Consider the following 16,147-nt stretch of genomic DNA (forward strand, 5'->3'; position numbering starts at 1 on the left):
TTAGAAGGTATGTTTGCCAAATATTTTTGTTCCTGTCTCTGCCAAGATTACAGATTTGTACAGCTTGTTTATAATGCTTTCTCATGGTGGTTGGATTTCCTTTAATCTGCATTTACTCATGAATGTTTTAAAGTCCCTTCTGTGGTAAATATTTTTTTTTATATATATATATATATGTATGTAGTTATAATTTGTCAAGCACCAAATGATCTTTAGAATGCATCCAGACTTAAGTCAAGAGATGGTTTAGGATGTAGGATATTTTGTAAGAGATATAATGCCAGTTTGTTTTTCATGTTGTTCTAGTGCAAGATAAATGTGTTCCCCACAGGTTTATTCCCTCATCACCTTAAGGTCAGCTTTCCTTTGAGATACTTTTTTCAAATGACTTCTTAAATTTATAGTTTTGTTCCCATGAGTTAACTTCCCTCGTGATCACTGTTCACATCAAAGGAATGTGGTGCACTGATACCTGTAGAGAAACTCATCTGAAGACTTCACATGCATTTTTTGGACATGATGGTTTTTTGTTTTTTTGATGAGCTGTCTTAAAGAAATTTTCTTCTCTTATTTTAATAATCAACCAGAGTATGTCTGTTTCTGTCAATTATTCCTTTCATCTACTTAACAGGCATTTATAATTGCCTGTCCTATTGCCCCTATTTTTTCTGTTTGTTTTCAATCAATTTAGTTAAACATTCATTTACATGTTTTTTTCCCCTCTAGGCAAGTAATCTTAAGATTACTCAAATACTTAGTTTGTTGCTTAATCTCCATATTCTATACTCTTTCACAGTTCAGCTTCTCCTTTATCTTTCTTTCATTTTCCTGTATGAATGAAATTGTTATATGAGCCAACTGTATTATGCAACATCTACGTCTTGTACTATGGCCTCTTTTCTTTATTTTCCATTCTTCCTGTCCCCTCCTCTAATCTAAGCAAAGAATGCAGAATCTTAATTGTTTTTATGCATTAACCTTATGAGAAACAAGCCACAAAGTAGTTGGGTACAAATTGAGTTATCAACTATTCAGACATGTTGATTTTCTGTGTTGCTAAGGTGTAGCAAGCAGCTTGCTATTAAACTTGTTAGAACTAAAAACCATTTTATGAAGACAATCTTATCCACTTTGATCACATCTTGATGAGGCGATTCACCAACTTCTAATAAAAATTTAACATGGCATTTATCCAGTTTGCATTAAAGTCACATTCAGCATCATCTCCAACAAGCCCAGCACATTGTACACTGCAAAGACTAAAATATGGGTCCTCTAGAAAGAGACATGCTTTAGTGGTTAGATCTCAATCACAATGAGCAGTGAACAATGATCTATGTGGATAAAGTTATATCCACTAAAGTTCCTAACTAATTAGGAAGAAAGTTACGTCCTTATAAAGGCGCAGTCTGTGGTGTGCTCCAGCAACGTGCTACGCCCTCATTCCACGCATTCGGCACAGCAAGGCAGCACTCTGGCTAACTGGCAAAGTTAGACTCTCGTTTCCTGACTCAGAGTCTTCCTGCTGTAGAGGCCACTTGTGAATGTGCATCCCTTCAAATCAAGAAACAGACAAACACCAATACTTGCCAACACCTCACAAATAAAAATTGCAAACCAACACATTTTGCCTTCACCCATGCCTGAGGTTAGTAGTTACTGCAGAGTCTCCATCATGAGCAGTGATGAATACATAACTGTTCAAGTCTGTCCCCGTTCTGGGAAGTTACAACTTGTTACAACACAACCTAGGCCAGTAAAACTCCAAGAAAATATTTTCTGTCCACACAAGAAATACTGCTAACAACTGTTTGATCAGACTGCATCACAACTGAGCAGTTATTTTTTAATTCAGTCTGATCAAACTGGAAGGTTTCAACATCTTCCCATCCTATTAAGCATCTACTCTGGCCAAAGAACACAAAAAACTTGGGATTCCTACCCGAGAAGCACACAAACAGATCGGCAACATCCCTCTAAGGCACTGCTACTGGAAGCTAAAGCTAGGCTTACTTTCCAAGGCCCATTATCTTGGCCACCCCACTGATTGCCAAGAGTTCTGGAGAGGTGGAGCCTGAGCTACAGACGTGTCCATTAGGATGTGGCCTACAAACAGCAAACCATTCTACACAAAAGCTGCTGAAGAGCTGGCACACTGTACTGAATTTTCTTTAATTGCTGACTAGGACTGGATTAACATGACAGATGTGAAATTCCTTTACTCCTCATCTAGAACATCCTCATCCGACTTACGCAATTCCAATAACATTAAAGACCGCTACAGATTTCTGTGTGTTGGCTTTACACAAGTGATACCAGAACTACATTTTGCTGTAAAATACTAAACCTCTGCCATAAAATTAAGGTATGCTTTCTGTGCAAATAATTTCTATGGCTTAGAAGTTTACAGCTCAGTATCTTTTAAAAATGTACACAACTTTATTTAGTAGCGATATACATCGAGCCAAGTAATTAAGACAAGGCCCATAAATTTATAGTGTAATTTGCAAATAATCAACCTGTCTTTTTCTAAAATACATTTCCAGAACTCTGCATTATACAGGTACTTCGACTCACAAATTCGCTGCCCCTAGTTTTAAAGCAAGTCTGTGGTAACCACCTGCTTATCACATCACTGAACTGACAACTGAATTTTCACATCAAGGATCATTGGCGATTGATTTCAGACTGCTGACACTTCCAGCAGAAATGCTGTAATAGAATGTAACTTGAAGAATATGATTCCTGCAATTCCTTGATGATATAACTGCCTACTAAATCTGATAGTAAATAAATACATTGTTTCAATACAATCATTATCCATCATAAGACACTAAACTATTGAAAGACCCACCCAAAACTAGAGAACATCACTGTCTGGAAAACATGCCTCATTTAATTGTCATCTAGAAACATTTCATAGGAAGCTGGTTTTGTTCTAGTAGTGTTGATTTAAAGGTTATCCAGTCAGAGAGGCACAAAATGAGAATTAATTTTAAAATTTCTCTTTCTCCCTGAAGCTTGCAAAGTGCCTCAGCAATTAACAATTCCTATCACTTCTCCCAGTTCGCTGTGTGAAAAGGCTCAGAACTCGTCTTACAAATTGCTCTTCTGAAGATCAAAGGGAAGCTGAATTTGTCTGTGTGTGCTCTGGATGAGTTTGTAATTTACTGGAACTTTCAGAGGAGGCTTGGCAGCATGCTCATTTGACAGCCCCAGGGTACAGGATTCAGGGGAGCTCTGTGACTCTTCCCTTCTGAGTTCCTTCCGTGCCTTTAATTGGCACCTCATTAGAAATTAATGAAAATGACATCCTCTGTTCTTCCTGCTCCAGGCACAGAATGCTACAAAAAGGCCCATCACAATTCATAACACATTCAATTTATATAGCAATGGCTCTTAAGCATTATTTATGAGATGTGAATTTCTTGTCAGCAGTTAATAACTTGTACAGAATGGAAGCAGAATGAAAAAAGCTTTTAAGAGTATGCTTGTATGTGTGTATGAAAATAAACAAATCTTTCTACAGCTGAAAAATGTTGTGTTTGAATTTGAAGAACCCTTACTGGAACTCTCTTCTCAGTAGTGAATTGTTTTTCTTCATGGCAAAGCCCTGCAGCACTGTCAAATCTGTCTAAAATTCCATGTAGTGTCAAGGGAACAAGCTCAGCAGCATCACCTCTCTCTGGACAGGTCTTACAGAAGACAGTAGAGCCAATACAGCAGTTTCCCAAAGATCGTAGGATTTTGTGTAAAGAAGCAGCCCACTCTCTCTGTCCCCTTTCAAAAAGGTTGTGCCCCATTGGACAAGTCCCAGTTATGCTGGATTAGTATCTGCAGCTATATTAAAACACTGTCCAGTATGTATAGTTTGTTCTCTCTACTACGTCACACTAAAAATCTCACTGGAAGAGTCACCAGGACACATCAGCAAAGGAGGAGATGATTTCCAGTGCTTTTAACATTAGGACACAAAGATGTGTAACAGCAAACAATAAAATTACTGATTTGTGGAGTCTTAAAGAGTTAATTTGGATTTTCACAACAGTGTTTCAGACAGCTCTGGAACAACATAAATATTTATGTGGTTAATCCTTTTTCCTTATATCCAAGCAAACACACACATTTGTCCTTCTAAAGATCATGTCTGCCTTTTTATTGATTCTGACTATCAGAATTTCTTTTAATGTTTAAAGTTAAGGTTTTTTCCACATTTTTTTCCCATTGCTTCAGTTGAGGATTAAGATGCCAAGAATTTAATAGCAGTGGTCCAAAGTCCAGATCAAACAATGTTCTACCTTGACCATTACTTTTGAAAAATACACATGCTTATTTCACACCAGTTGATCATATTTCCAACACTTCCAGTTAAGCACGCATCATCACCTGTGCTTCACATTATGACTCAAAGGATAACCTGATCACATATGGATTTAGAAAACATTTTAAGTAAATGAGAATTTTAACATATTTATTCTGTCCCATTTCCCATCACCCCTTCCCCAGGGTTTTTGATCTGGCTTGTCATTCATGATCTTAAGCAACCTAATTTTACAGATAGTAGGGCAAAGTTAGAATTGTTTCTAAGGCAGCTTCTTTAAAAATGACAAAAGCTACATGCTCGTAAGTATTGCTAAAGCAGTTTAGGTGATGTGAAGCTGAGATGACCTGTGCTGCTCAGTGGTAGGGCTTTGTTTGCTTTTTATTAATATTACTATTAAGTAATTACTATTAAGTAAGTAGTGCAGGGTATGCCTACTTTCACATCACATGAGAGCATTTCATTATAGATAACATATGTACTGAATACATACAATATTAATGAAACTTTATAGCTGCACAGATAAAACCAAAGATCTCCAGCCTTTTCAGCTGTGTTGTAAACCTGGAAATAGACTTCTGGCTCCCACTTTTCTCATTAAATGTGTGGGATATGAATGTTTATTATACATCCTTTAAACCACATAGGATGTAATATGTAATGTAAGAATGCAAATTTTCATTTCCTCACTTATTGTTGAGGAACTCAGAAATTTTTTATCATATTCATGTTTTATTAACACATTTTATGAACTTTAACATAAGTATTTCCATAAAGCTGTATATATCCAGTAGAAACAATTTAAAGAATAATTCCTACAACATTTATGTTGCAACAAGGTTGAATTATTGAACTACTTCAAGAAAACTTGAGAGGAACCAACTAGATGTATCTGTCATCCAGTTTACGAAAAAACAGGCAGGTCTTATTTTATAATTTAAAAAACATTACTAATCAATGGAAGGACTTTAAAAAGTTGCTTTCAACTTCATTGCTCTTAGATAGCTCCAAGTTTGCAGAATGCAGGAAAGAGTAATGATACAACATAATTGCTAAGTCATCTTTTCTCCAATTCTTCCCAAACTTGTAAAACTCTCTTGCTCCCAATATTAGGGAGGATTCTTCTATTTCAGTAAGGTACCTGAGAGCAGCCTCAGTCATACGAGACAGCAGCAGACCAAAAGCAGAAACTGCTGCCTCTGCCATGCTGAGCAGAATGAGCCATACCAAACTGTCATTGATAGTGCTGAACCTCTTCAGTTTGATAAAAATCTTGCTGGATACTTCAAAGTATCCAGACACATGATTTCCGTAACAAGAATTTCAACATTACAGCTTTTGATTTCATGTATGGTGGCTTCACAGACAACGTATGTTAGTTCTATGGCAGTGCTTCAGTATCTGAAACAAAGCCTGTCTCGTGTCCAAAAGAGCACAGCACAACAGTAATCTCTAAAGGCTGAAGACAGACAGATGCTGAAGAACAGAACAAAGGATAACATGGAATCTTTGCAGCTTTCTATTGCTTGTCTTCACTTGATATTAGGTATTCAGCATAGATTTCATTGACTGGGTCTTTGTAACTAGCTTAGCCAATCCTTTCTCTCCCCACTGCTGCTCAGAAGGACATGCCTTCCATCCAGAAAACATTTTAATACAGTGTTCTACTTTTCACAGGTGCCATGTGAATTCCACCTATCATCTATGCAAATCTTTGGAAATTATCCCCCTGCTGAGACACAGTAAAGTAACTAAACAAATGTCTCCAAATATATCAAAACAAGCATGGTCAGAGAGTGCAAGTGTAAGCTTTCAATACATGATTATATGAAAAAATAATTCGCAGGTAAAACTACCATGTGCTTTATCACTGGGTCTGATGAGCACATTTAAACCAGTTATGAACACAATTGTTCCATGAAGGAGAGAGCATCTCCTCTGGAATCTAGTCACATTAATTATTATTTCAGAAAGATTATTTGCATGTAATATGAAACCCCAAATTAGCTGTCTGCATGAGATTATCATCCTCAATTCAATTAGCTGAACAGTGCCATTAACTTTGGCAGCACCAGGTTGGATAATTTTAAGTGTATGGTGAACAAGTCTTCCCCCCCCAACAGCTAACTGTGAGAATGAAAACATTTTCAGTTAGAGGTTTTTTTGGTTTTAACTTTTTAATAATAATGTAATTATAAAATGCAGAATGTAGATGCTGACCTATGTTCCTTTAAGCTCTGTAAAAACCTTGTCATCTTTGCATATTTACTGATGTGCTTTGTGTTTCTTCTCCTGTCAAGTGGGTATGACGCTCTCCCGCCTTACAGGGACTTCTGAAGCTAAATTCATTAACATCTGAGATCTCTTGAGACAAGGCAGTACATCAAGGCCAAAGTTTTAAAGGGGAAATTAGACAGGAACTAATTATAACTTTTTGCTACCAGTGGAAGCTATAGCTTCTGTTTAAAGTATCTTTGAAAGATACAAAATGCAAGTGTTCTCTGTATTTCCACCTCTGATACGGATCCGAGCATGGCTGCGTTAGAAAGCCGGATGCTGCTGACAATCAGTACTCACCACAGCGACATGATCCCAGTTCCTGCTGTACTAGCTCCAGTTTTGTTTGGCACTGGAAGCATCGGCGTCTACTCTTCTGTTTGGATCGACTGGTTTCTTCAGGCCTGTCATTACTGTCATCCAGTAGCCGTGGCCGTTTCACAGGAGAAGCCTCACTCTCCGACTGTGAATCTGTTGTATTCACAATAAATATTTTAGGAAAAATATTAGAACTTTCTTGTTGAGGCATCCCTTTGGGCAGACTGAAGGCATATTGCTTTCAGTTGGGGTCACCACCAAGCAGCGTGATAACTTCCCATTCTACTGCACAGACATTTTCCTCACAATCAAAATGAGCATCAAGTAAAGGACAAGTTGTATTTGTTGCCTGTAAGAACCCCTCCTGCTGGCAACACTGAATAGAAAATGAACTGATTAGCTTCCTTCCAGCCATGGCTGGGTCACAGATACATGTAGAGTACACACCATCCTAAGCAATTGCAGGCTTCATCTGTCATGTCATTTCGTTTCTCCTGTGCGCCTCCTTTGTTCTCCCTCCACAAACTAACTGAAGTAGGCTTCTGATGAAAAACAACTGAACACAGGTTCGACCTATTTCCTTCCTGAGCAGGAGGGAGATTCTTAAGGCACAGCATGTAAACTGTATCTCTTACGACTGAAGGCGGTACATGAAAGCACCATACCATGCTTCCCTCTCTTTCCACATGGATAACAATTTAAATGTAAATTAGTATACACCAACAATACAAACCCAAACAAAATAAGCTCAACCTGTACATGCATGCTATAAATTCAAAGTGCTCATCCATTTTTAAAAATTAGTCAGAATACTATTTGCATTAATAACTTTATAAATTTCAGCTTATATGAAAATAGTGTGTGGAAAACCTTTAGAAGTTAAAGTTCAGGAAAGTGTTACTTCAAGTAATGTAGTGCTTTTTTTTTTTTCCTTCTCTTTTACAATGGAGAGTATGTTGATCAGGGCTCCAGAGCAGCACGTGAAATGCACATTACTGACTGGAACATGGGATGCCCAAGCCTTATTTTTGTGGCATGTCAGCAGCAGTGGATTTCAGTGGATCTGCCACTCTGCAATCTGAATCAGGTCAGGCTAGAAAAGACGTTTTCCCTTCCCAAACCTATGCATAGCAGAATCAGTTCTGTATTGCTTTTTAATAGAAGCTGCAAATAAATTTCATCCAAACTGTACTAAAAATTAAATTGTTTGTAGTAGTGTTGCAAGGAGACTAACTGCTGAAAGCCATTACTGCAATCAGTCAGTGTTCTACTGCAAGATGGTAATCAAGGGAAAAAAAAAGCATTAGTTCAGTTAAATCCATTTTGAATGAACATTAATCCAACAAATAACAAGATAACTATACCTCTTTTTGGCAGGATGGTAGCCTATTGAACATGGGTTTACCTTTATTTTAAGTTTCCATTGCATGGTGTCCTGTGCTTATGGAAAACATGTCTACTTTGTGTTAGCGGTCCTGGATTAGCCAGGAAGAGATAAATTGCCATGCCTAAAATATTGTCCATATCCTTGTTATTTCAGTGATCTTATCTGATCCACTTCTTGTCAACATCATGCCTTTCCTTGACCAAATATCCAATGAAGTCACACTGGAAATACCTGCTAGCCTCTCCCTCCGGGGTATGCTCTATTAACTTTCCCTGGATCCCCACAGGCAGTATATACTAACCCACTTTTTCTTATCTGTGTTTCAGACCTTGTCTCACAGTGTTTTTGCAGTTGTTGGACTCCAATATTACAGGCATTATGAATATACAACTTGGTTCACTTAGGTCTGCTTTATTTCTGTCATACTGCTCTTAAGATATGCTGAAAATGCGCCTGACTTCTCAATAAGTACAAAGTCCCCACATCTCACATTTAATAGAAAAATGAGCTGCTTTCTGCACAGTATACAGGTGATAAGTTTTTATTAAGCTGCAATAATTTTATCTGATGTGTGCCTCAATACAGCCTTCTTTTTTATCAATGTCGTAGATTACACCTTACAAAATACGTGTATTAGGCCTAAATCAACATTCAGTACATAACATACTCCACCTCTGCATGCGTAGCTGTGCAGGAGCCTTGACAAGGAAAAGAAAGTATTGCATAAGGAATTAATACAGTTATGGAACAACTTGTCCTCCCTTAAATTAAATGTCTGCAGATGATCCAAGAGAAAGATCCTCTGAACAGACCACAGAGATCCCCACTCATACTCCAAGGCAACAGTCCTATCACACAGATACCTGTTTTCCGAGTGCCTAGAAAAGCAGCCTAGCTTTGAATGTAGTAGGGTGCACCCTTCAACAAGGAGTTTGTGTACTGAAACCTGTCTGATTCAGCGTTCAGTAGAAATCTGGTCCAGCCCACCTTGTTGCCAAAGATGGGGAACTACACGATTTGTAGTATATTCATTACTCGGAGAAATGGATACACTGCTATTTTGAAATAGCTACCTCCCACACATCTTTGCTTCTGGAAACATAAGCCATTCTGGTACTTCTCAGAAATGAATTTGGCATTCTGAATTAAGCCAATGGAAACCATAGTGGTCTGCTTACAATAAAGTCCAAATATGGGATTCATGTGCATGAGTCAACCAGTGTCTAATCAGGTAATGAAGCCGTGTGCCTTAATGAGAAAAATAGCTACTCCAAGTCAGGCTAGTAGTCCTATAATGAAAATATTTAATTATACATTTCCTGTTAATTGGTAATGACTAATTGAATATTAACATAAGATGGTTTATATGATAGAAATGAAAATTTAGGTATCTCATTTTTTAAAATGCGTATCTTTTTGCCATAAATTAATTAGTGTTAACACTGAGGTAAACTTAGCCTGACTCTCAGGGACAGTACTAGCTATCTGATCACTGACTGCACAGCGCCTTGAACACGCGAGCACAAGCCAATACTCGTTACAAAACAGACCAACAGTACACATGCTTACATCGTCTCATGGGCAAGTACAAAGAGCAAGGAGAAAGCACAGATTTGAAAATCAGAACTTTTACATTCAGTCCTGCATGCATTTCTTCCTGATCATGTTGTCTTCCACAATACTGACACAAGCAATACAGGACACAAAATAAATCTTCCAGCACCTGGAATCTTGCAACATTAAACTTTAGAGATCTGATAGCAAAAGGAAATTGTCATGTATAGCTTTAGTACCTGGATTGCAGAAAAAAAACGCCTAGGAACAGGGTGAAGTGCTGCAACTAGACTCAAGAGTAAATTCTCAGTGTGAACTACTAAACAATCAAAAATGGCTACACAGAAGAGGATTCTTTCAGCCAGTGACTGACAGTGTCTTTCCTTAGAAGGATGGTTTGTGCAACAAGAATTACTTCTTGGTTTGCTTTTATGAAACGTTTTCCACACTCAACTTGCATTTTAGCATTACACCTAAACCAACAAATACCCAGTCTGAGAAAAAAAAGAAAAAAGAAAACAATGCTTTCCTTTTATCTGCAGCTGTCAAAACATCATAAAAAAATTTTCTGTAACAATGAAGAAAAACAATAGAGATGAGACATCCCCAAAATTTCACAAAGAAATTGCTCAGCAGAGTAACTGCCATTGACACTATCCCATCTCAATTTTAATTCAGATTTAAGAAATAAGGATTTTTCTAATCTGTATCTGATGATGGGGATTCTTGCAGTTGTGGTGACTCTATCAAACCCCCATTTGAAATGAGAGAATGAAGTAATTCAGCTGAGCAAGACTGAAACTGGAGGCTTGTCTGGAAACAACAAGCAGAGTAGTGTTCTTAAAAATTCTGTTATGTCTTGGATAAAAACTCACATTTGTTCGTTACTGTCACTGTTGTCGTCTTCATTACTTATGTTCTCCCCTCAAAATTTTCCAAATAAATGGTGTTACAACTTTCAGAGCTGAATCCCACACTCTTACTCTCCTGCCATGGAGTAGTTTGTAGGCTGCATGCACATAGCTCCAACTAACAATCATGATGGCTCTTACATCACATTTTGGGGAGAGGGTGAGAAGCTCTAAGCCCAGAAGAGATGTGGGCTGAGAAAATGTAACAGGGAAGGAGGAAGGAATGAAGAGATGGGAGAGTAGTAAGAGAATGAGAAGCCCTCCTCTGCTGCTGCTGCTTGCTTCAAGAATGAGATGAATCTGTTTCATCTCTGGTTTGATGACAGCTTTTAAGGCACTCAGTCAGGTGTTTTTTTCTTTTCATAAGGAACCCATCACACTGACAGACTGACATTTATGGTCTCAGCTGCCTGTGCAAACATCAGTAAGAGCAATAATTAATGAACCCTCAAACATCACTGAAACTATTTTAAACGGAGCTTGAGTTGTTCAAGCCTCTGTCCATGAAGAAACTTGCACAGTCACAGACAATAACTACATAACAGGGATTAACTAAAGTTTGAGCAATATCTTCTTGCCAGTTTCTAGTTTTCTTTTTTTTTTTTTCCTTCATTATTCCATTTTTAGATGAGGGATTACTTAATTCCCTGGCATGTTGACTATGCAGTAGAAATTTCATCTAGAGGAAACTGCCTCTTTACAAATCTTTCCTACAACATTTACCAAAATCATCATTTAAAATCATCTCCTCTAATTCAAATGAACCTAAAATTAACAGAGTTGCTCCAAAACCCATTTGCTGGTTGACTGTTAATGAAGAGACAGAAATTCAACGTTAACATCTTATAAGCCAAGTTTGACAACTGTGACCACCTCAGTTGCTCCCTGTTGCTGTATAATGCTGTGGAAACAGTTATTTTGAAACTCTGATATTTACATTGAGATGAATTGATTACATTGATCTCATCCCCTCACGCAATCAAGACTGCATCTCAAAGCTGTGTCAGAAACTTTAGTGAGCACCTCATGCTCATAAGACATTCACCTCTTTTGTGAATTCACCTCAATTTTTCTTAAAACACTACAGACAGATGTCTCAAAATTTTTTACATAAACCCTTTGGTAACATTTAACCACACAATCTGTTTTCTAGTACCACTGTAGTGCCCTAAGCATCACCATTTCACTGATTTATTCCCCCCCACCCCTCCCCAGAGTTTAAAAGCAATTGCACTAAAACTCATTGTCCCTAAACAATGTAGAGTGGAGAGACTGTACAGGAGCAGTCCCTATGGAACTCAAGTCCTGTCAGCCCCTTCTTTGCCTCAGGAGGCTCCCCATGAAATCACTCTGGAGACTATAAATAACACCCAGAAGTTGCATTACAGAAGTTATTATTTCTACATCAATTACCAAAACCATTCAACAGTAGTTGTTTCCAGCCCTAATGAGTAAGAACAACCAGCCAAACAACAACAACAAAAAACCCAACAACTTCTAGCCTAGCTGTTTGAGATACGTAATGGAAAAGAGTTGCTGCAAGATGTTTCATATGTGAAACATTACTGATGTGCTTCAAACTCTGCTAGCAAAAGTCTCCACCCCCCTTAATAGAGTTTAAGAAAAAGGCTTCCATTACAAACAGTGACTTAAAATGTTTGGGTTTTTTTAATGAACACTGAAAAACAGCAAAAAAAAAAAAAAGAAATTTAGCGTGTATATTGCTTTGAGTGTAAGCCTTATTTTTGAGCTCAACAATAGCATGGCTTAATTTCCCCAAAATGAGAGCTGGCACACAGGATGCATGTGTTGCAAGGAAAGAAGAGGGGAATCAAACTCGTGCAGCACCAAGCACTTTGCTAGCATAGTGAGAACAGGCATTTGTAAAACAAACACAAAGATGAACACTCCAGAGCATCACAAAACTTGTGTACGTGGCTAACTGACAGCATGTCTTACAGCACACAAGTACAGTGCTATGCTTAAGCAAATATGCTGCATAACAGCATAGGGCTGTGGCTGAGCTAACGCAACTAACACAGCCTAGCGGCTCCAGCTGGCTTCAATCCGGACAACCTGAAACACAGGCAAGGCAAGGCGGGTCCCCCGGACACAAGTCACCCCCCAGAAAGCAGCCTGGCCTGATGCAGAGGGGAGGTCAGCTACAGCTACAGGTTACTTCAATACGGACACTGATTTGCATCGTGTCACATGCATACCCCTCTCCAGGTACTCAGCTGCCAGTTTTCACAAAACCTGCATGTGGATTAGTGTGTTCAAGACCTTAATACCTTTGTGAAATTTGATTGAAATAATCCAAGAGATTCAGAAGTTATTGCAGGACAAACTCTGGGGGCCTTATTTCCTTAGGAAATCAGGCAACTGCCCCATGCCCCACCCCCCACCCCAGTGGTTTACGTGCATCAACATAACTTGTGTTTCTTATTGCCAAACTTCAAAACTTAACACACTCTAGTCAAAATTATATATGTGTGTGAAGGAGTATTAATGCATATATTACTGCTGGCATACGACTTCAGGAAAACAAAAAAATGTGGGAACATAACCATATAATTTTAGTAACATTCCAGTTATGTATACGAAAACACTTTTTTACTGTAGGGGAGACCCAACACTGGCACAGGGTCTCAGAGGTGCTCAAAACCTGACCAGACACAGCCCCCAGCCTGCTCTAGGTGACCCTGTTCTGAGCAAGGTTGGACCAGATGGTCTCCAGGGGCCCCTTCCACCCTCAGCCATTCTGCAATTCTGAGATTCATGGATGGGAAAATTAAAAGAAAGAAGTAATTATATACTAATTCCTTCCTACCTTTCACATCTTTTGTTTTCCTCAGAACCTCTATTGTTGGTACTATCATCCATCAAAAAGGAAGTATACTGTACTGCAGTGTAACTTAATGAGGCTACTAACAACCATTTTTAATGAAAGGGAAGAGACTAATCTAGTGCCAGTAACCCAGATGAATGAAATGCACGCTGAAAATTGTATGACAAATAGTGAGCTACATAGGCTACTGCATGCATTTTAGCCAAGTTATAAGTAGAAAAAGTGAGAAAGTGTCTATTATCCTTTCTCGCCAATAACTTTCATAATTTCTAAATTAAGTGAAAAGCTAATTAGTTTTCACCTCATATTTAGGCTTCTGTACTACATCTGTTTTAAAGTTAAATTCTTGCATTACTTGCCCACACACTCTGCTGTCAGCATGTCTTTAGTTAATGGAAATGTTCATTACTTATATACCCAATTGATTCAAACAAGTACATATTTAAATGTATACAGGCACCTGTACTGTACAGTTCCTTTGATGAATTAACTTAGGGCATTTCAATTAGTTGAAACATTTCCTAAGGTAATGGCCACCCCCATCGCTGCTGACTGAAAGAAGGACCATGTTTATTTAGAAGACGAGGTGAATGGGGATCCTTTCCTGAATTACACCACTGGGCCAAGTCTGTAAACCTCAGGAGGCCACAGCTTGGGGAGAGAGAGCAGGTTGGACAGTCCTGCTGAGCACTCGGCCTGGTGCTTGCTGGCCATCTCTTGCTACAAGGGTAAACAGCTGAAGAATGTGTTTAAAAACAGCTGCTGCCAGCAAAATCCTACACAGATAGTGACTGCTAGTGTGTGCAGGCACGAGACTGAATTCCCGTTGTCTTGATTACTGGGGACAATTTATGCAGTGTAGAAGCTTGATACTATTCTAAGGATGTTAAGGGAAGCTGGTTTGGGTTGTTGAGTTTTTTAATAGCTGACAAACAGCATCTTGAGCCCTTCATATAGTCATACTATTACAAAGAACGAACCTTGAGAAGGCCAGAAGAGGAAAAAAGGCCACAACGCTAAACTCACTAGTTTTAAAAAAAATATTTTACAGGTGTCAATTAGAATTTATTTTCTCATTATTAAATTTCGTATTTTAGCAGCATAGTTAGGGTTGGGGGAGGGACAAAGGCAGATTCTGGTGACAGTTAAAGTTGGAGAACAAATGATCACAAGTGGCCTGAATAATCAGAACAGGATTATTAAGTGAAGGAATAATGCACAAATACAGATAGCCAAATGGAAGGAAGAAAAAAGCTGTAACACGGGAATATACATGATGAAAAAGTTATGAAGGCAAATCATGAACATCCTGGCCATTCCACAGCACCTGAAGACTACTTACTAGTATTCAAATATGTATATTTACATATATGAATATGTATGCATGAACACATACAAATAAGCTTACACTGGTTCTGATAAAATGGGAAATTCAAAAGCATTCAGCAGTATCATAGTTTTGGTTTTGCTGACTTTAATGAGAGCCCTCTTATGGTTTGTGAAATTCTCTAATATTGTATTAACAAGAATAGCTAATGCCATAAATACTGCATATTCGTTCGTCAGCTCAAGGGTGTATAAATAAGCGGTGCTGCTCTCCTTCAAAATCTTAGTAGTATACTCCAGCTATGTCCTCATCAATCAGCTGGTATACAGTATTCAGGAAGGTAATTCTTCAAACTAATAGTTTCAATATAGGACTGGTTTTAGGCTACTTGCTCTGTTATTTTTCATTCATTCACTGAGTTTTTCTTAGTACACCCTCCTCCCCACTGGTGTAATGAGGGTTTTCCAAGGCTAAGACACAGATTCAGAAGAGAAATTGTAAAGAACTCTCACCTGCTAGCAGTGAGAAAATACATATTTTCAATATTTATCTTTCAAAAAACTTATTTGTCATTAACTGCAGAACCTCAGCGATGCCATTAGCAACAGAAATCTTGCAATGAGAAGACTATAATTCCAAGGACTGTAACTGATTAATGTTAAGGGAAAAACCGAAGAGATCTTGTATTTTGATAAAAATTTTACTGAATGCACAGCTAATCTATCTTCATTTGGTTTTGATTCAGTTATTTTAGATAAAGCTTAAAAATCAGTTTATATTTTGTGTTACTTTTTCTAGCAATTTTTGTGGGGAAAAAACAACCAGCCCTGGCAGAGAAGACAATTTGTGTGCACCTGATTGCTGTCCACAATACAGAAGTCAGGCTGGTTTGCTGGGCAGTTCTTACTGTTTTGAAAGGAGATATTTGGGAAGCATCTACACTAACCTGAACCAAAGACCAGATCTACACAAAGGGAGAGGTAGAACAGATCAATGAAACCCAGAGGATGCAACAGTACATGCACTGTCTTGTATTTTACATCCAGCTCTTCAAGCCTCTTCTGCTCCAAGATGTTGGTCTCATTAGTTATTTCCTGAAGTTTATGTTATGGAAAATAATTTGAAACAGGAATAGCAAAAAGAGGTAACTTGTTTGCATGACAATTCAATGAACATACAAATATTTATAAACCCTGCACTTTGT

At 38.1% G+C, this 16,147-nt stretch overlaps 1 protein-coding gene across 3 annotated transcripts in view; it reads right to left on the bottom strand.

Annotated features, from left to right (window-relative positions):
- ZFAND3 (zinc finger AN1-type containing 3) overlaps positions 1 to 16,147 on the bottom strand; it is a 148,568-nt gene that overhangs the window by 20,100 nt on the left and 112,321 nt on the right. For all 3 annotated transcript variants that reach the window (XM_059830619.1, XM_059830611.1, XM_059830604.1), the window contains one exon: positions 6,899 to 7,069. In XM_059830619.1, the coding sequence (XP_059686602.1) occupies positions 6,899 to 7,069 (171 nt within the window). The remainder of the gene's footprint in view (positions 1 to 6,898; positions 7,070 to 16,147) is intronic.

This window comes from Gavia stellata, chromosome 2 (genome assembly GCF_030936135.1).
Source record: "Gavia stellata isolate bGavSte3 chromosome 2, bGavSte3.hap2, whole genome shotgun sequence".
In the NCBI taxonomy this organism is placed as follows: Eukaryota; Metazoa; Chordata; class Aves; order Gaviiformes; family Gaviidae; genus Gavia; species Gavia stellata.